The following is a 22,130-nucleotide window of genomic DNA, read 5'->3' as shown; positions in this document are numbered from 1 at the left end:
ATTACGCAAATGTAATTTCGGAATTTGTCGGTTTCTCGAAAGTAGACCATTTTGGAGTATCTGTGGTAGGTGACCTCGATTTCGCCAGTGCTCTCAAATTAAAAATTACAAAATAAAACTAAAAATTACAATAGACTGATGAATAATAAATATTTTTATGAAATGTAACATGATCGCGTAAGGTGTCCAAGATGACCTATACGAGACTCTCTATTTATTAAGACTTGTCTTGTATGCAAATTTGGTACTAGAACAGACAATCCTTTCAGTTTGACTAGTAAACTCTGAAAATGAATTCTCTTAAACCAAGTTAGCTTATCTAAGCCAATCATAACCTTTTGCTATCTTATTCTGAACTATCATTAAAAATTCATTTTGTGGATAATAATTTGTTGTAGGTGTCAGATAAACCCTAAGCTTTATGAAGTGTTCAACAGTTTCACTACATATGTATTTAGAAATATTATACAATGTTTGAAACATTAGTATAGCGAAATTGTGGTCACCTACCCTCTTACTACATCTAAAATCTACAAGCACATTTCGTAGCTGAAGGAACTGCTTCACAGTTAGACAGTTCTTACACTGAATACGCGCAGTAGCAATTCCGATGCACGCAGCAGCTCCAGGATGTCAGCAAGGCGTAATTAATTAAACATCTTGCAACGGTTCAACGAACGGGAATCTCTAATGGCAATTAACTTCACTTTAGTCCGAGGATCTTCTCTGCACTTCGAAGAGGATGAGAGAATCTCGAGTTGGTGGACTCGAGCGTTACGTTCGGGTCTCCCCCGTGTATCCCAGCTAGATCCATTAACTCATAACAATGGACACCTGAAAGCGTTGATGCAATCCGGCTGGGAGCCCACGGACAGTCATTAAAAACTTCCATCTTAAACCAGAGCTGTAAAATGTACCTGTTTACGGGTGCGAGCCTACGTTGCTCCGCCACTATAACGACCGTAAAGAGGAAAAGCGTTGTTGAAAGTTACACGCCACCGTTTCGCGGCATAATTGTTTCGAAAGTGAAACGCTCTAGCGCCCTCCAGGGTAATACCTAAATGGGAAATTTAATTAAGTGATGGGTGAATCGTGGAAATCGAGAGAATTTTCCTTCATCAAAACGAATACAAGAATCGGGGAATAAAATTGACGTCTTTGATGAATTGCGTTAAGTCTCTGCACAAGTATCCAATTTTCTGTATCAGAGTTCCTCAATATTTGGCACTGTTGAAGTAAATGTAGGTATTTTCACTGTACACTGTCTAACATCAATTTCTGGTTAATAATTTAGTCTGAAGAATACATCGGACCAGTTACGAATATTACATAAACTATATTTCAGAAAGACTTATTGTTAGTACGTGACGTTTTCCTCAAACTTCGTCTTGGAAATTCAGTAAAGAGTCTCCTAATACACCAATACACTACATAGATAACTATCTATATCCCCAAAAGGTATGTAGACATCGCTTGACGAAAAGAAGATCTTAAAACACAGTTCTGGACTCATTTCGAGTCCTCCACCCCCAACTGTATTAATACCACACAGCTACTCGATCATCGCAGAAACGAAGTACTGTCACCCTTCCCCATAACCAGTCTGAAATTCCAGGCGGATCATTCTTCGTCCCGACGACGAAATTATCGATGCTCTGTCGACATCATTAATCAACCCGTCCAGATTTTCAACTTCGTCGCAGCCCCGACGGCCGTCTACGCCGCGCCATTATACTTCATCCCGCGCGCGCTTTTATTGTCGACGAAGGGGGCAGAGGATAGACGCGGGGAGGGTAGGGGCGTGGACGTGGGGGTGGTTGTGTCTTCATCTCCGTCACCCTTGCTCCGGGGTATGTAAATTCGCGATAATAGCGGAGGATGCTTCATCCCCCTAACCCTGCCTTAACTCGGCCTTTATGAGTTAATAACTTGGGTTATCGAGAAATTCGCCTTGACTAGCTGCACACACCCCCTCGTCGCCCTTACGACTCGGCGCCGCGACTCGTCCGTGTGCGCACGCACACGCTAGCAATGATCTCGCACAGTCCTCGACGAAGTGAATACCGAGAGGCATTCAGCGGTTAATAGGCGGCTTCGGCGTGATTCCAGCCGAGACTTCGTCGCGAATTTATGACTGAAAATCGGTAATTAAGGCACACCCGCTTTGACGTCACGCAAAACGACGCGTCGCCGGGTTACAGTCGCGGGAACGCCTTCGTTTCCGACGAGCTGAAAGTGTTAAGAGGGTTAAGGGAAAGCATATTGTTACTGGTAAGGCGTCTACGCGGAGGAACATAAAATCTGAAAGCTGATATTGGTAATAATTTTTCACGCTTTTGTATAAAGTCTTGGGCTAATTTTAATCGTTGTTCAGTGATTGTAACGGGGTGACTCTATTGAGGAAACACAAGGCGATTTGTAGCATGTTGCAATATATTTTGAGTTGAATAGTATGCAGGGTATTACAGAAACAGATGGACAAAGTTTGGTATCGTATTCTACACCTCCTAAGGATGAAAAATATATAAATGAATTTGATATTTGAAAGGACATTTCAAGCCAAGTAATATAACAAATTCACATTATTCAAATTTCATCAAATCACTTGTACTCAAGCCACTTGAATTCAACTAATTTCACTGATCTGAACGTGCCTAGATGAAATACAAACTTGAAGGGGTGTTTCAAGTCAAGTAAAATAACACACAGATCCATATCATTCAAGTTGCTTCGAATCACCTACATTCAAGTCGTTTGTAAGTTGCCCAATCTGAACAAGACTGTAATCGATTGGCCCATGATCGAACGAAACTGAAAGCAGACAGAACGTCACATAACGAGCGTCCTCGTAAATACGTTTCGCCGTTTCGTATCGCGTCGCATCAGTGGCTCGCCTGTCCCAACGCGAGTCGTTCAGCCACAAGCTACGTATGTACACACGCGCGTTTATGCCCGCGCGGATAATGCGCCCCGTTATATATTCCGTCCCGACAATGTAACGCGATCTACGTGTCTATTTGCGACACCGTCCCTCTCCGTGTGCAAACTGTACGCAGGACGGGCCACTGCGTGCAAATCCGCGTCGCAAACTGGACACGTCGGACTGTCACCGGTTCGCTAATTAACCCTTTTCAATTTTCTCGCAAATATTGACGCACACGCGCCATTGAGGGCCCTGGGGGTCCACCCTGAGCGAAATTGCTGGATCCCCGATCGAAGCCCCTTTTTATTCATTAACGAGCACCGCTGGCAAAGAGCTCAGCCCCCGGGACTGTTTGTTACGGGAACGCGAATCTAGGACACGGCCAGTTTACGCGCCGCCATTCGCGCTGTCACTTTTATGGCTGAGATTCGGCTGGCTCATAATGGATATGAACTGCACGATTTTTGGTGGTGATTGAGGGAGAACTTAAGGGCGGATTTAGGGGACAGACGGGGTAATTGTTTTTGACGGAGAGTTTGAAGAAGGGTGATCAGTGTAAAATAGCGAGGGGTATTCCTAAAGAATTAGGTAGAGCGTAGCGCTATAGGACGAATATGAAAATGAATTTCTGAAGTTAGAATGAAGGTTAGAATCATTGCCGACGTCATTGAATTTTTAAGTGCTCATTCACAGAGCGATTCATGAATCGCGATTCACTTACGATGAACACCGACTGTACATGTAATTCAGTGGGAGCATTCATACTGCGATTCTCTTGAGATACAGAACCGCGATACGAATTTTGTGTATCCCACATCAGTTCCTCAGAAAACGCATTCACTAGAGCCTAGCGAACTCAGTAAATTGATTAAAAAGATAAAACAAATTTCCTCCCCTATTTCCATGTCCAATATTCCCATCTATCAGAACTCACAATTACTCTAAAATAACGTAATCCTTGCATCACCCTAACATGAACCATTAACCCAGCAAAGCTCCAGCATCATCTCCAGCATGCTGGAAATATTTCTTCCCCTCCTGAGCCAGTTCCAGGTTCGATCCGAAACAACCGAAAGAAAGCAGTAGAGGGTAAAAAACAGCCGGCCCGGTCTGGTCCACGTATTTACGAGGAATATCGTAGGAGGGATGGAAGCTGGCCATACGTCCCGGGTCAGGATTTAAGAGGGGCCAGCCAGGGCCGTACACATACGCGCGTAAAACGCGCCAGGCGAAATTCCATTATCGGCTACCGGCGATAAATATTATAAATTGGGGTGGTTGCTGTCGTTTCCCTCTGCTCACCCTCTCGCCGCGTTATCCTAGCTACACGAAACACACCCCCCTGTTTCTTCGTTCAGTCGTCTCCTTTCCACCGTCCCCACGAAGCGCTCACCGCCCTGGCTGCGTACACAAAGCCACCCCCTGCGAGGAGGACCTCGAATATATCGTCGTCCTTCGCTCGCCGCGCCATTTCCCCCCCTTCGTCCCTTTTTTTAAGCTCCCTCCGCGATAAATCTAGCCGCGGCGGGGACGGTTTAAGCGATTTTAACGGCGGGGATGGTCCGCGCGTTATTGGCCGCCTGTATCCTTGCCCTGCCGCCTCTTTATTTCACCCCCTCCAACCCCCGCTCCATTTTTCTTTCCTCCCGCGGATCCCATCGCGCTCCTTTCCCTGTTGTTCTTCTTGCGCCGCTTCTTCGTTGCCTTTGCGAGCTCGTTCGATTCGGAATACACTCGGGAGCCGAGCTTCGAGGGAGGACGAGAGGGCGGGTCGTATCGGCGCTCGCAGACGCGGGATGATGACGATGGAGTCGTCTGAAATGTGGAGAATGAATGTGCACTTGAGACGCTTCGATGGAAACTGTTAGCGTGGCGGGACTACTTGATGGCTGGGGAGGTTTGGTATCTTTGCTTGGAGATAGGGTTGTTGTTTTGTGGAGATAAAAGGGATGGTAGTGTACTCTGCTGGAACTTTGGGGACGCTTGAGAGTTTTTGGTGAAGCTACATTATTAGGGTCAATGAGGAATTTTGTGGGTTTGCAAAAGTTGAGTAAAGTAAGAAGAAAGTATGAAATTTAGGAATGCTTTACTGTATCTACATTAAAATAGGATTCTGGTACGTTATTTCTACAATAGAAATAAATGTTCTATTACTTCAGATTGATATTTTTAATTTTAAGTCAAATAACATTTTCTCAAGTCTGATAGGTATAAAAATATATACGATCTTGCATTTAATTTTTTGAATGTTACATTTGACATTTTATTCTGGAGTTTGTTCTTGATTTTTTGCTCTTGCTGTTGCTCTTGTTCTTGCTTTCTTGCACTTGCTCTCTTTCTCTTGCAAACAGTAATACATAATTAAATTGATCCTAAAACTCTCATTATTTCCTGTTACTTAAATCAACCTTAGCAACCTTTATATTTCGTAATTCAGAAAATAATACCAATTCCATTCTTTTGATTGGTATGTAGTACATCGTTTGCTGTTGCTATCACAAATATAATTATTAGAAACTCATTGTGGGATCGATTATTTGACGAAGCTCGAATTTAATCGCTCCGCAACGAGATAGGAGCAGAAAGACACGCTTTGGAACAACAAGGCTGGAAACAAGAGCTGGCGAAATCGAATGTCAAATATCGGGTACAATTAATTTCGTAAAGGGGAATACTTGATCAAAGCTGCCGACGAAACAAAAGACCATTCAGCGTATTGCATAGTCCCATCTGTGTTAATTATCTTAATTAGCTCTGGAACGTGGATTAAATCAAGGTACGAGTCTTTGTTTGAGACGAGTGCTCCAGGGCCGTTTTCCGGATTAACCGAATTTTCCCGTTCAACTGGAAAAGCGACGTATATTATTATTATTATATTATTCGTACATTATTAACATCCTTACACATAATTACATAACCAACAGAACAGAAGAAGCAACGATAGGGGGAGGAATAAAAGAAGATTACATAAGTCTAGCTTTTCGAAAATATCGAAAGCTATAAAGATCAGTAGACGAAGAGTATCGCTACGTGTCTTAATCCTCCTGCCACCCCCAACGACTATCAATTCATTTTTCTTCTCCCACCGTTCGTTATATATCATCGAAAGAAATTAAGAGCCGGGAGAATTTATCAGCCGCTTGATTAATCGCAACACTGGACGTCTCGCGCGCAAATATACCACTCCGAACCAATTAAGAAAACAATTAATTACCTTCGCCTTAGGAAGAAGCGTTCGTCTGACCTTTTTCGAGCGATATTTTCCATTTCCCTCGCCAGCAGCGTAATTTATGAATACACTGAGCAGCCACTCTCTCCATCGCGATTGTTTCGCCTCGGAGGAACTTCATTAGACCCTTAGCATATTTCCTGATACGCTATCGATGACAGGGAATTAAACGTGGCTGGTCGCGCGCTGCTTATTTTCTTCCCCTGTTGATTGATAGCGTCCTGGAGCCGAGCGGCAGTGGATGTTAACGATTCCCTCCGTCTTCCTGTAATATATTCCTGAGTCGACAAAAAGCCGAACTCTATCTATGACCAGGCTCGCCCTCGAATCGTCGGTTTTGCACCATTGGCTCTGGCCTCGTATCCATTACCGTTGGCCTGGAACGATAACGCGGCTTCTTACGGGGGCGAACGTCAACGAACATACGTATAACTTCGAATTGTTTCTTATCAGTCACGGGGTTCTCTGCGATTGCGAGTTTGCGAGGAGTTACGACGAGAAGATGGTCTTTATTATAGTGTAATTATTTTTTTGGAGGTGCTTAGTTGTGGTTGAGTCTGTTCTTGGAATTAAAACACAAGGAAACGTTGAAAATTTAAATATTTGTAAATTTGGATCTGCTGAAATGAATATTATTTATTTAATTAATAAGTAATATGTATGAATTATTTGATTTATTGTCAAGGGGAATTAGTGATGGATATGTACTACTTAAAGCTATCTTTTCCTTTACAAGTGATATTTCTTTTCTGTTTAATATAAGTCACTAAATGACTGCTGGTAAGTTTCTGCTCACACACAATATAAAAAGGTATTTTAAATGCTAGACATCAAATTCGACGGGAATTATGGGGAAATGTAAATACATCCGTGGTATTCCTCTGCGGAAAATAAGAATTTTCTTTGGAGTCATATAACGATAAACTACTCGCCATACTAAGCATCTCATAAATTTTAAAACAAGGAAAATAGTCTCGCTGCTATTTTTGACGGATTCGAAGAAACTAATTTGCAATAAAGTCTTATAGAGTACTGAGCTCTAAAATGAATATTAAAGATGAAGACTCTTCGTATATGAGTTATAATAAATTACTAGAATTGCCGAATTAAAAATGTTTAAACTCGTCTGCAGCTGCATCCTTGATAATTATTTAACCGTATCTACTATTCCACTGCAGTTTTATGGTAGTACGTAGCTTTCTTTTTCCACGCAACTATCGATCACCGCGCTACCAAGAATCCTTTTCACTCGAACAAACAACACAGCGTTTATTTGCTCCGATTCAATTTCAAATCGCTGTTTATTTTCAATACATTCCGCCAAAACAGGAAGGTTTTGCGCGTGCAATAAAAATAAAAATGGCATCTGAAAATACGTTTCCCATCGCCATGTGGGAGAAAAATGTGCAGAAAATTCCTTTTCGTTTGTAACATTGAAGACCTCACAGGCGTTTAAATAATACTTTAAAATTAGTTTGCGTTAGAGAAACTTCTGTGTGTAATGTTGCTGAGGATTATAGTCTGACTTGAGGATTTCTCAACTTTTACGAACTTCGTATAAACTACACTAGAAGGAGATTTCAAATATTCCATTATATTCAAGGATTTTTGTTGCTAATATTCCTAAACATTTTTTTACTTTAAAAATCTGCAAATCTTATCTGGAAATTTTCCTGATCTGTAAAGCAGTACAGTTGTCAAGCTTCCATCTGGCAATGGTAAAATATATAAGATGTAACCAAAGTGAAGGTGTTTGATAACACGAACGTTGTTTATTCAGTGTAAATATTCAGTAACCCAATTGGTGTTTACGGTGTGCTAGCGAGCTATCGATTCTGAAACTACAAACTAGAAAGGAGAAAACAATTTGTCGTCGTCCAGTCATCAGTCTCGAGGAGTTCTGTAGTATCTTGTCCACCCTACACAGTTGCTGTGAACGTGAACTAAAACTATCGATTCCAAAAGGTTTGAGAGAAATTTGATATATCTCTGCTCCTGTTAAGCCAAGTCCTTTATGACTACGTATACCTATAAATTTCTAGGTAAATTTCACCTACCGCAAACATTTGGCAATTTAGTACCTAATATTTCGTACCTCAGTAAACCAGCTCAAATTACTTCCAACTATTCTACATTGTCCAGTTATGTACTGGTTAGTTCTACTGCATGTATACTCTTGATCTTTAGTTGGTACAGTATTAGTACTAAAGTAAGTGTCCCAGTAGCCGACCTTGTCTCAGTACATGGACACTAATGCAAGATTATTTAATTTTAAGCTTCAGTTTTAATGTACCTGTTAAGGAAAATAAAATAAACAAAAACTACTGTCATAAAATAGCATATTCAGTTACTGGGATATAAACCAAGTGCAAGGACATGCATTTCCAGGTCATCCACTTACTGGGACATTTGACACCTTAAGCGTCCAGGTATTGGAACATTTGACACTTTAAGTGTTCAGGTATTGGAGCATTTACCTTGTAATATGGTGTAATGAGAGTTACTACGAAACCATGAAAATTATTTTATGAAAAACGACTTACAATGCAATATAAAAATTCACAATTTTTAGTATCTACTAAACGTAAAAGATGAAACAGCAGGCATAAATACTGCAATCCTATCTACTGAATCAATTAAGGATTAATTCACATAACCATTCCACTTCAGTATCAGCAGATAATTAAATCCATCACGTAATCTCCAGTCCAGATCAACCCACCTCCATTGCCAATCACTGTCATTCTCTCCATGATACAAACTTCATCTTCCCATGACAGCGTCAACATCTTCAGCGTAATGGAAACGCATCGATATCCAAAAATCCAGCGACCCAACGATTCTTCCAGGCTCCTTTCTAGGTCGCTGTGAACGTTGACAATAGAAGTATCAATCTCTTTCTTAGGAAAACAATAGCTGAGTCGCCTCGCGAGATATAGCGCAGCGGGGCCAACAATGAGCTCCGCCTGCAATATCGCCGCGTGCATCGACGTTACAGAGATTAAACCGGAGCACGGAAACGGCGGGCAGGGGTGCACGCGTGTACACGGGCAGCTCGCTGAATGCTAACATAAATTTTATGGCCCGAGGCGAGGCTGGGAAATTCCGTGGACGGTGAACCGAATCGACTCCGAAGATGCCAGCCGACAGAGACGTTCCGCGGCGGCGGCCGAAGAAACACGCTCGTTCGGGATTTTACGGAGACGATCCCCGATGTTCCCCGATCGTTAAATCGTTGTTAAAAGAACGGGAAAACGAGCGAGGGATGCTGGCCTCGGTCGATGGGAACGTGTAAACGGAATAAATTCAGGAAGCTGGCTGACTGGTTGGTCTCTCTTCCCTCTTCGTGATGGGAGTTTGATAGATTGAGGTGTGTCTTATCAGTGGCTTCCCAAGGGAAAATGGGGAAATTATTTGACGGGAATTGGGAAAGAAAAAGGTGGATCTTTTTTTGGCTCGAAGCACTAGAATTACCAAGGTGGTTAAAAAGAGCAGCTGTGATGTAGGGATTTTAATCTCCAAGGTGTTTAATAGATGTCAGAAATTTCTGAGAGTGATTCTACAAGCGTAGAAATATCAAAGTGTATTTGAAGCTTCCTTTCTGAGTTATTGGTTGTTAAAAGTGTACTGTACAAAAGTACCTCTTTCTCTGCCTATTTATCTTAAAAGGAACCTACATAATACACCCATCACATGTTAATCATTGCTAGATCCAATGTTTAGCCGAAAGAGCTCATTCTCATGAAAAGATAAAGCTCTCAAGCCATCACATTCCTCTCCACTAATTTCCCCTATCTTCACCAGCGAAAAAAACAGCGCCTCGTCCCAGTTTCCTGGTTCATCTCCCAAACAACGCAGCATCGTATTCGCTAACAGGGGCAAATTAATCTCGATAAATCCAGGAGCGAAATTCGTCCGGCACTATCTTAAGCGCAGCGAAGTTCCCAGCAGCCTCGTAGCCGTAGGAACGTCGCATCGATCGCCTCAGCGGCCAGAGTATCTCCAGCGACTCCATTCACGATGCATCTATGCAATTAAACGTACAAAAAGGCACGTGCATGGAGGAGAGGCTCTCGCGAGCGTGAATGAATGCGCGGCTGGTACACATGTGCGCGGCTCGAGTGCACTGAACAAACACGCGTACTCTCGTGTAGTGAGCCATCGTTCCGTGCAGTAGATGCAAACGCCCACGCAGACGCACGCCTCCTCTAGCACACGGGAGCCGCGAGGCGCGTGTTGCAATAAACCATGGAGGAGCCACGATTCCGCGTGTGGACCGCGCGGAGAATTCCACGCTCGGTATGCATCCGAGGCAGGTATCTCGCGAGAAGAATCTTTCCATTTCAATGCATTAACGTGTTCTGCCAGGGCAGAGGGATTGGTCGTTCCCTCTTTCGAGGCTGTCGTTGGTAGTAAGTCCGTGGATTTTTTCCTTTTCAAATCGACGTGGTCTTCTTCTATTTTTAATTGGAACGCCGCCGTGTAAGAGGAAAGCCAGGGGTTCTTGAGGATCTGTTAATTGAAAAGTGTTCCTGGATGCGCGCTGTATTGGAATTTTAATTATCATCTGTGTGAATGCGTCTTTGGAAGTTTTCTTAGATAATAGCAACGTGGATTGCTGTTTGCTGTTACTGAGTGGTACATTCAGATTCCTGCAGTGTTATTTCTATTTTTGTTCATATTTGATGAAGGAAATGAATTCGTAATCGTGTCAGTGATGAGAGCACTTTAGGGTGCGAACGAATGCTCGTTCTTCATTAACCTTCAGCAAAACTTAACCTTCATCGGTGAAATTTTGTTTCGAAAGTGTGTATCTGCTTGTGTGAGTAAAATCGAGCAATGACGAGTATATTCGTGAAACGCAGAGTAAATACACTTACTATGAATTTGAATTAATTAATTTGCAAGGCCTACAAACTGTATTTTATTTCTTCATGTGACGAGTGTACTCGTCATCACCGTAAAAGTGATCATTTCCTCCTGACGAGTATACTCGTTAAACACCTTTAAAGAATTAATTATTATGAATGAATATAATCGACAACTGAATGAAAGACTGCTCGTGTCACTTGAATTTTGTTGAAGTAAAGGAAGAACGAGCATTTGCTCGCTTGGTCTTAAACGCACTATTACAGTATTCCTGGAATGACAGCTACAGTCAGGAGCAAGAAAAGTAAACTGCTTGCAGTAATGTTCATTTCTCAAACCTAAATTTCCCTAAAGATATTCAGTAATTTAGTATCCAAACGCGATGCAAAAAGATAATTATGTGCATAAAATAGTTGTTCACATCGAAAGGAAAATTCTTCAAAGGCATTTTTCTGTATCTTGGACCCGGATAAAAAGTTCAAAATGGAAATATTTCTTTTAACGGCGTGTCTACGATGAAATTTAAAACTATTCAGAGCGTTCCATTCAGAATGACGCCCTTTGCGACTCTCCACGTGCGAAACTGTATTTTCTGTGCGTTTCTGTATTTATTCGAGGCAACGGTTTTTTTTGCTGCTAACCTCCCCACCATTCGCCAGTCGCTTCCGCTTACTTTTACCGCAGCTTGAGTTTCTTTTATAGAGGGCACTTATATTTTTAATTCCCCTTTACGTTTCCACTTTTTCTCCCCCTGCTTTTTATTACGCCGACTCGAGCTGCCTGCGTTTAATTTTTAATCCGGCGACCGGCTGATTCCGAAATGCCAAGAACAAAAATCTCAAAAGTTCCGCGCCCTCGAAACTTCCCGCCACGCTCTTTTTACGGCCCTGTAAAAGTAAGCGGAATTTCCTGGCGCACGGATATTATTAAGAGAGAAAAGACGAATAAAAAGGAGTAACTGTGAAAGGAAGGAAGGAAGGGAGGAACGTATTATTTTTACGTATGCAAATTATGCAAATTTTCGGACAAATACCAGCGAGAAGGTCCATTGAAACAGCTGACACTTCTGTTCCCCATTGAATTTTCTCTCGTTTTTTTTCTTCTCTTCATTGTTTTAGCGCATAATGGCACTTGTAACGTAGATTCGATCTTCTCGTTGAAACAACTATTTTCATAGTAGTCGAATAAAAAAAATATCCCCCCCGATGGTGGTCGATTTGATCTGTTCATAACAATGACAATATTTGGTGCGTAAACGTCATTTCGATTTTGAGCATTATAAACGTTAACTGTTTTCGCCATGGAGCATCGAGCAATCTGAGCAATGCAAATATCGATGATATTTGGAGAGCTTGGTATTTATAGATCCGACTATTTGACGTTGAAATATTTCAGATTAAAGGCTGTTGCTGTACAGGGCCACGATTCAATATTAGTGGATCCTTTCTCCTGACGCGTCCCAGCTCTTCCGATAAATTAATGTCGAGAATGCTAATCACAATAAATACATTTTGCAGACAAACAGTTCATGCGGTGTCATAGAAAACAATTTGTCTAACATTATCAGATACCAACATACAGAAATGAAAAATTCGAGAAATTCCTCTAACCTAGAGAATGGAAGTATCTTACAAGAATTGTGACATATTACGATTTTAAATCGGTTTCAGAGGTGTGAGAATAATCGTAGATTTCGAAGGCTTGAGAGGAGGTTGATTTTTTCCTGAGGGCTATCTTGCAAATGAACCGACTTCCGAATGCCCTGGTCGAGGCCTACGCTAGTGGCGAAATCGATTTTGGCTTCGGGGATTTAACATGGCAAGGCCAGGCCACTGCTGCAGACCACTGTCCATCAGTGATCAGATTTAACGATAATACCAGATAATTAGATTCCACCTCTAATTCCCGTTACCAATCAAGGAATTATCAGCGGCTGGTAATTACCGACCAGAATTACCTACCTATTCTCTACAAGTATCTTCGTCCTCCTCCCCTTCCTATTGTGCTGTCTGAGCATCGTCGCTATCCGAAGAACGATAATTAATTTTAAGGAACTTCGTTCCTTCGAAGCTGTAGTTATATTCATTTTCACTTAAAAAATGAAAATAAGAGTAAAGCAGAATCGATAAAAAAGTAAAGAATTCCTTTTACAATCCATATAAATCCTTATGTTGTTGAATCCTCTGACTCTTGAAACACATTGAGGACTAACTAACAACGAATTTAAGAGAAACTTAAAACCTCGTTACAGTAGATTCTCTAATCTTTCCTAATCTGATTTTGTAAAATTCCTTGGTCTTTGATGTGGGAATATACTATAATTTAAATGGTGCACTAAACAGTGTAATAAAGTTATAAAATAATGATATTCACTTATCTCACGAACCTCTGCCTAACTAGTAGTAAATCCTTGATCACGAATCTGCTTCAGGTACATGAAACTTCACTCCATAAACTGTGCCTGAAAATATCGCCCATTTACATACCATAACAAATAGCTGCGAGGCAAGTACGATAAAATAACAGCCCACCTTTGACCATTTCCAAGATATTCTACAGCCTCCTTCTGGAGCAGAATCCTCCAAAAGAGACTATCTTTGATAAAAGCGAAACCAATGGAAGGATAAAACGAGATCGCAGCAATTTCGTGGAAGTTCCTTTGCGGCAAGAATTCATAAGCAAAGTTCCGCAACAAAGTTGAGGTTGCCACGAAAGAACGCACGGAACCGCCACAATTATTTTCCATGCATTATTTATTCCAACCGCAGCGCGGCAGATCGGAGGAGTGGAACGTCTGAAGGGGGACGGTGGCATTCCACTGTTTCTAACATTTTCACCGCGGGTCACGAGTTCTTAATGCAGGCAGAACTCGCGAAAAATTGTCGCGCGTGGATAATGTTTTGCATTGCTCGCTGAAGCACTCGAACAGCCGGATAATTAAGACCAGCTGAACAAAGAAACGGTGTTTTGTAACTTTCGCGATATTTGTTGATCTGCATGTTTATACTAGCCTCTTTCACCATTAATTAAGGCGCTGCGTTTCTTTCATAAGTGAGGTGACAACATGCTTACGGTTCGAGGAGAAGAAAGGATTAATTAGAGGGGAAAGTAGGGTTGAACCTGATGCATAATATATTTCTCCTTGTAACAAAAACTTAAATGATAATAAAAACTTTGATACTACTACAAGTCTTAATTGGACCTTGTAATTATAGCAGTTTCGTCTTCTTTTCTACTGTTCCTTTTTATAGTTTCCTGCTGAGGCATCATTAACAATATTTTAGGATTGCTAAAATACTGTGAAAAGTAGCAAAGTGCGAAAATTTGAAAAATATTTTTTTTACCAAAGCAACTATTACATGTGCCACGTAGAAACTTTCTTTTTAACAAAGAATCTGTTAAAACATTTTCTCTTTTCGACTCTTATACTACTTTCCTCAAGGACGCTTCAATTAATTACGTCGCAATCTCCTGCCTTACTCATTTGCGTTTGTTACCAATTCTGAATCATCTGGGCATCGCGTGTGCAATAATCAAGTTATAACGCAGGCTGCAAGGTGTCGCAGAATATATATCTTGGCAACGTAGCCGCGATATTACCGAGTTCACGCGGTTGTATGAATATTAAACGGTTTTTGAACTGTTGTATAATTGGCGCGTCCTCCGTGGGGCTGTTAAGTATACGTGACGCAGCCACGAAACCGTGTGTTTGCCTGGCGGAATTAGCGATGCAATTATGCACAGTAGTCGGAGGAGTGACGACCCCGTTTTCTGAGACACAGAGAGAAACACCGTCCCCCGAAGGGACGAGGAAATACAAGCGATCGACCAAACAGCGTCGGCCAATCTCAAATATATTGTTGCGGGCGCGGGACCGAACACTGTTACCAATTAACCGTTCCCACGGCGACGGACACGAACGGTCCATTAGAATGCGTCGCACAGGTCGCATTAAACTTTTAACCGCGCGATGGAACCAGCCTGGAATTATTATTTCCCCCCTATTTTCTGGCTCAAGTGAAGCAGCCTACAGGTGGTGTTAGTGTCAGCCTGTAAATTGCGAAGAACGAGTTAATTCGTTATGGAGGGGGTTGTTCGTGGTACTCAAAAATGAATTCACCTGGCGGTGCATCATATGTAACATCTGCTGTGAATAGAATTTTTTAAGTGGATTTATATTTAGTTTTCTAATAGGCTAGAGATTTTTCTGGGTCGACAAGTATATTTTCCAGTGGACCAGGTACACAGTTTTTTGGGCTCATAAATATTACAAGTTTAATGTTAATTCTTTATTCAAACCACTTAAAATAGCAGAATTGGTATAAAACGTAGAAACTCGATTCTACGTGGGGACGTAGAAACTATACGAACAGTAGTTATTCATACAGGATGTCCATGCAGGCCACCTAAATATGTTCTCTGCTTTTAATGATACGAAAATTGTCTGTGGTATAATTCTGTACCTTGGAGCCAGATTAACGCAAGTTGATTTTTCTTAAAATAAAGTTTTTTACAGGATCTTATTACTTTCTCTTTATTTTATTAAAATAATAGGCACTTAGTTAAATTACTTAAGCGTTAACTTATTTAGTTAAGTGAAGGAAATTTAATGCTATAAACTACTTCAAATACTATATTATAAAATAGGTAATTGCATTTGTTTTTTGGCTCTTCTGAAAAATAAGGAGAAAAGACTTGAGTCTCGTTGGCTTTCCATAAAAAAATTTTAATTGTTTTGAAGGAGGAATAACATTGAAGAACAATCTTATGTATAGGATAATGTTGTTTAATTTTGTAGATTTTCGTGTTATTAAGAACAGCTATAGCTTGGACACCCTCTATAGCAGTTATCATACTCACATGTTCAACTTCCATAAAAGAATTCGCATATCTAAAAAGTCTCTTCAAACTATTCCTAAAATCGTGACCCTTGTTATAGATCTCTTCCCAGAGGGCTATTAAACCAGGATAATGAAACCACGTGTATGACCGCTCGCATTCGCGAATCAGTCATAATGCAATTACACGCACTCGTCGTTAGTAGTCGTCGTCGCGTGACTACACGGTTCCTGAGACACGCTATGGTTAGGGGCAGGGACGAAAGGGCGACACTGGCGTGGCCTGAGGGGATGGAAAAGGTGAACGCGATCGCGACGAGGTCGCGTACCACCGACTTAGTTAAGTACACTTTATTAAGCATGCCATCTGCGCGTTGCAGCATCCACTTACGCGGTAAATGGAATTACAAACGCATCCCCTGCGCTACTGGGTTTAGCTGGGTTGCGGTTGACACCTTCCACGCGCGAGTTACGCGTACGCGCGTTAAATCAACGATCGCGGGGGCGTTATGCTTGCGCGATTCTCGCCGACCTCCAGGTTCAGCGGATGTCGGGGAATTTCGTGTGCTCGTGGATAGCGTTTTGAATTGACTTAGCCTCGGGGAAGTTTGAAGTTGAATTAATCTTCTGCGTTCGATATACACCCTTGTCCAGAAGTATTAAGACACTTGCTCGGTCACATCGTATGCATTTGAAAAAGATTCTAGAATCATAAAAATAATCCACCTCCATCTTAACGTAATTCGTCACTCTCGAAACAGAAACCCCTTCATCCCCATTATTCCTCCGAGTCAACTCCGAATTCGTGCATCCATCAACAGATAGTTCATCGACAAGGATCAGACTGTAATCGATCCAGCGCGACAGGGACGCAGCGCGGCGTGGCGGGGGTTGAAATTCCGCGGTGACCAGGCTCGAATTCGGCCTTGGTCGAACGAATCAACCACGAGGGTCGGGGGTTCTCGTTTGTCAATTTCGCTCGGTATGCGGCGCGTCAAAGATGCGGCCCGTTGATTTATTAAATTGCAGCGGAAACGAGATATCGCGGGCGCGTCCGCGGAAAAATAGGAATCCGCTAACCGACGTCAGGGCGGGGACCGTCGTCGAAGACGTCGCCGCTGGGGAGACGCCCCCAGGGACGAAATTATTAAAGTTGCCCCGTGTATACACATTTATCTTCCGTCGATGTTTGCGCCGCTGAGACGAGTACACGGACTCTTCCGGTAAATACGGCCCGCCCCGACCATCGAAGCTGATGAAAAGCGACTTGTTTACCCCGTCGCCGAGCCCGTTGACTTCCGGGAAGCCCCGACGAAAAAAGTTTCACGGGGAGGACGAGAGCCAGGGCCTCCGGTGTACTTAAAGCGGCTTCGACGGAGGATCTTTTATTTTAAGGGACGAAAGTTTCGCGAGCAAAGGCACCCTGACCCACACCCTGCTCCGTCTTAAGCGCTCGCGAAGGAGAAACGAGCATCCGCTGGGATATTTGCGTTCGAGCGGCAAATTGCGAGGCTGCTCGGTGTGACTGACGGGACTTTAGTCGAGTTAGGGAAATTAGATTCTTTTTCGTGGCTAATGGACGGGGTATCGTTGGGCATCTGTGAATTTCAGACTCCTCGGGGGGGATTTGCTAGTGGAAATATTGGAGGGATGATGTGTTAGACAAGGATCTGGGAAGTTCGTGAGGTTTTGTTGAATGAAATTTAAAGGTGGATATTTGACGATCAACAGGAGGCTATATTTTGTGTTTGGAGCTTGCAATAATTTGGAAATGGGACAGTGTTTTTGAGTAGGTATAATATATAGTGTACCTTCTATTCTACTTGGTGAATTTGCACGTATTTTGATATATTGCAATATTTTAGGTATACTGGTTTCAGTGATTTACTGGAATAAATTCGAGATTAGTTTTTTTGGAAGCGTGTAAGTTTTTGTGACTGATAGTAGAGTATGTTTGATTACTTTAATTTATTTAGATTGGAAATTCTGTTTAGGCTATTTAAATGTTGGTTTATTTTAACTAATAGTATAAAAACCAATAGTTAAATAACTGATCCTCATGCTATCAGTTTAGAAGTATGTGAACATAAAATGAAGAAGTTGATTAAATAGGATTCAATCAAGAACCATAGTTTCTTATAGACATTGCACTAACGTTGATGAAGCGAAATCCTTCTGTTTACAATCGTGTCGCTTCATTTCCGGGTTATCTATCGGAAATTTCGTAGTTCAGTCAAGAAAATCAATAGAGCGAATCTTCTGTACTCTGTTCGACTTGTTCGTTAGAACATTTCTTAAGGCTCTCTTTGGAACTTCAGAAAATTCGATGTCTGTCTCTCCGAGAGTTTGAAATCACAAAACAAAGATTTTATTTCTACTTGTGTCCACAGACTAACTCCACAATTCATCAGAAACATAGTGTGCAGTTACATTTCATTTCATCCAATATATCCTCATTTTGTTATCAATAATTCTAAAGCTCCAGTAGTTTAAACAAGATCTCACACTCATCCTAAATTACTGTCCACATTCATCTTTCTTTTCCCATACAAACAATCTCCGCAACAAATACCAAACGCCAAATACATAAATAAATTCGCAGGTTCTCGAGTTTCAACCTGGAAGAAATAAATTCCTGTATTCCTCAACTTCAGTTCGCTCTTAGCATAATAGTCCAGCTTTTTCCACCCCCCGTCAGAATGTCCTCCATCGTTCAAAACAAAGCAACCTGCCTCCCCTTTGTCTCTTCGATTTAACAATTAACCTCTATCATGGCCCCCTTCAATTACGCCCCGTTCCTCCAGTTGTCTCGTTCCAGCCCCGCTGCCTCAACGTCGAATCCTTCCTCCGCTGCCCCCCCCCCCCCCTCGTACCCAATCTCGGTCGACGCGAAAAGAACGTCTCCTTCTGAATAGACGAACAACGCATTCGTCTTCTGGCTACCGGTGGAAGCGGTAATAATTAAATCCTAAACGAGCCAGTTCCCCGTTCAGGCGGCGCTGCACGAAAATAAAGCACCGCGATGCTGCCAGGAGGCAACAACACCGGGGGCCTCCTGAAACAATCATTAATTAGATACGCCATGAAACAGGGATGAAAGAGGAAGGTGGCCAGATACGGAGAAAGATGGCCGCAGGTGTTGCTGGTTCGGAGGCAGCGATTCAGCGGAGAACAGTGGAACGTGGCGGGCGAGGGGTTGGGAAGGGGGGCGTATCTTCTTGAAGGTTGAAAGTAAATCAGAGGAGTACGGCTGCTCTTGGGCCGGAAATGAGCCTTGCCGAGTACAATCTCCGGTCAGAGAGGGCCCTCTCCATTTTGTTCTTTGTGATGCAACCGCCATAATTGAAAATGTCCGCGCGCGGGCACCGGGGATTTTGCGCTGTGCTTCCCTTTCTTTGGGCGAACTACGCTGTCCTGCCACCTTTCTCCTCTGAATCGCGTTTTTGTTGCTGAGGGATGTGCTGCGAATGTTATGGTCGAGGGAAATGTGTGGTGGGGTTAGTCGAGTGGAGCTTGTTCGTGTTCAGCAAGTCGAGGGACATTTCTGCGGCAGGGATTCGTTTTATTGTATTCAGTGGATGCAATATGAATATATATATATATTTTTTTTTTTTTGTACTATGGGAGTCTGTGGAGGGAAATGTTATGTGAGGAGTTGTTACTGCATTTTTCTAAAGCAACTTCTGTGGGATGGAAAATTGTAAATGCAGTTGCATATAGTAGATGTAATATTGCACTTGTCAAAACATGCATTTAAGACAGTTATACCTATAAGTCTGTATAAATTGAAATCATGGCTTAGCTTTGTACTGATTTCTTACTTTTTATATTTACTCTGACTTTCTCGGTTCCTTCATTTTTCTAATTAACCCTCGTCACTTACCAACTCTTTCTATTTCATAACCCAAATCCATTACATTGCACCTATATAGTGTACTCTTTTATCTCCACGTTGGTAAATTTTTACAGTATGTATATTGAGGATATAGAAAAATTGTTCTAACAAAATTCGTTTAACCCGAAGAGAGACATTATGTCCCCTAATTAGCTTCTTAATGAGTGCAGGTACAAAAGAAACTTCAAAGTCAACTCATTAAAGAACTAATTACATTACATAAGACTTCCTATGCACTGCAAACTTTCCGAGAAACAGTCTTCTTCTCCCTCCAACGTTTTACGAATTTTCCAACCTGTCGAGACAAATCAGTCGATAAACATTCAACGATAGGAAAACGATTTCTCATTGAAGACACTGAAGACACCGAAGCAAATGTCGCGTCTCGATCCCCACGTCCTTAAACCAAGATTGACGGTTTTATCTATAAATCACAGAGGCAGTCGCGATACAGAGAGCCGAGGTAGCCGCCTTTGGATCGTTCCCTCGGTGTCTCGATCGACGTCGACGACGGGCCAATCGGCCATTAAGCGTATCCTACGTGGACGAAGAAAAAAGAGAACGCGGGGCGGGCAATCAATCTTCCATAAAGTCGAGGCCTCGAAGAAACTCGTTGCTCGTACGAAACGAGGAAGAAAAGCGAAGCCCATGTGTGGGAGCTTCCGAGCGAAATCTCGCGCACGGTGTCGCAAGAAATCGTCGGATCGACAGTCTCGAGGCTGGTAATGGTTTCATCCTCCGCTCGTGATCGACGAGAACAGGAAAACGAGTTTCTTCCGCGAGCGGTGCGGTTTTCCTCGTGGCCTGTCTCGATTTATCAGGATCCCTCGATCTGTCGTGGAGTTGTACTGTGATGGAGCCACGACGAAACGATTGCGCCAATTCATGAATCTGGTCTTTTTGGTTTCAGGTAGCAGCGAGGAGTCGAGACCTGGCGGCGGGGATCCTGGAAAGTTGGGAGTGAAGAAACCAAGACCGAAGGCTTCGTCGCCCAACCGACAGGGACCACAGCAATGCCAGGTAAGATGATTTCTTTGATTAAGAAATATACATGTACCATCAAGGCTCCAGTTCCTGATCGCTTTAGAATAGGCAGCAAAAGTTGGTTTTATCACTTATTTCATATTCCATCGATTTGTATTACAATTTAGTATTACTAATTTCTCATCTCAGTTATATTATTTAGCAATATTCTTTCTATATCATCCCAATCGAGATTCATTCCACAAGCTATCTACCTGAAACTCAGGCTAAGTAGCTCGCATTTCACAGAAAATATTTATCATTTAAGTAATCATTGCACAAATATCACTCACTCAATGAAAAGACTGATATCAATACTCTTGAAATTCAAATCGCGATCGCTGCTTTCATTTAACGAGCGTCCTCTTGGACAGGGCTCGCGTAGGGTAAAAGGATAAGAAGAGCAAGAGACCACGAAACGCACTTTAATGTCAGAGTTCAATCAACACTCGGAACGACCGACGTCCCTCGATGACGTTCGTTTGACAATTTTATTAACTCGCCTGTTTGGCCACAAAGCGAGTTTCCACGGTCGCAATCGTCAGTAGAAACAGTTCATTAGCGACGTACGGACGATCGAATTAGAAAGCTGGTGGATGGTCAGGGATGTGCTCGGAAACTGCAAGTTCGAAAGATTTACGTCCATTTTGTCGAACCGACGACTCTTATTATCTCTCGCTCCACGTTTTTCCGCTATTGTTCCCGGGTACGTTTGCTCCGTGTGCCTTTATTTTATTTTTCTATTCATACGTCTTCCTCCACCCACGTGTCCTTCGATTCTATTTTCATCCTCGTTCTACTCTATCTTCGATGCATTTTTCCCCATCGTTTTATATCTGCTTCACGTTTGAAACTCGAGCAGTGTTCTTTCCGTCTGTAGGTGCTTTTTCTTTTCACCGTGTTCCTTTTTCTTATAGCATGGAACAAGTTAAAGCGACGCTGTCAAACGTTGAACACTGTGACCCACATTTAGATTCTCGATCGTGAAGGCTGAGGGATTTATTTGTTACTGTTAAAGTTCTGTACTTTTACATCTTTATTCACGTATTCATATTTGTTCGATTCATGAGTCGTACTTTCTGCACCTTTTTCGCTGAGAATTTTTAATCCTCAGACTATTCAACTTAGATACAATTTAGCAAAGCTTTTTATACGAGAGAGTATGAAACGATTTATTGGATTTAGACAGTGTAACAGTTTTATTCCCCTTAATGGCATAAATTGTGTCGCCCCTTTAGCAGCGAAAAGGTCAAACAGTGGTCTCGCTCTTTGAATTTTCCGCGAGAATGATAAATTATTTATAATCCTCCATCCGCCGTGATTACATCAGTTGCTGTTTTTGCATCTCCTCTC

General features: G+C 42.2%; 1 protein-coding gene across 1 annotated transcript in view; it reads left to right on the top strand.

Annotated features, from left to right (window-relative positions):
• The window catches only part of LOC143179705 (uncharacterized), a 441,599-nt gene that overhangs the window by 290,436 nt on the left and 129,033 nt on the right, over nucleotides 1–22,130 (top strand). The window contains exon 6 of the mRNA XM_076379021.1: nucleotides 20,665–20,774. Within this exon, the coding sequence (XP_076235136.1) occupies nucleotides 20,665–20,774 (110 nt within the window). The remainder of the gene's footprint in view (nucleotides 1–20,664; nucleotides 20,775–22,130) is intronic.

The sequence above is a fragment of the Calliopsis andreniformis genome, chromosome 5 (genome assembly GCF_051401765.1).
Source record: "Calliopsis andreniformis isolate RMS-2024a chromosome 5, iyCalAndr_principal, whole genome shotgun sequence".
Classification (NCBI taxonomy): Eukaryota; Metazoa; Arthropoda; class Insecta; order Hymenoptera; family Andrenidae; genus Calliopsis; species Calliopsis andreniformis.
The sequence above is the reverse complement of the archived record's forward strand: the minus strand, read 5'-3'. Positions and strand labels throughout refer to the sequence as shown.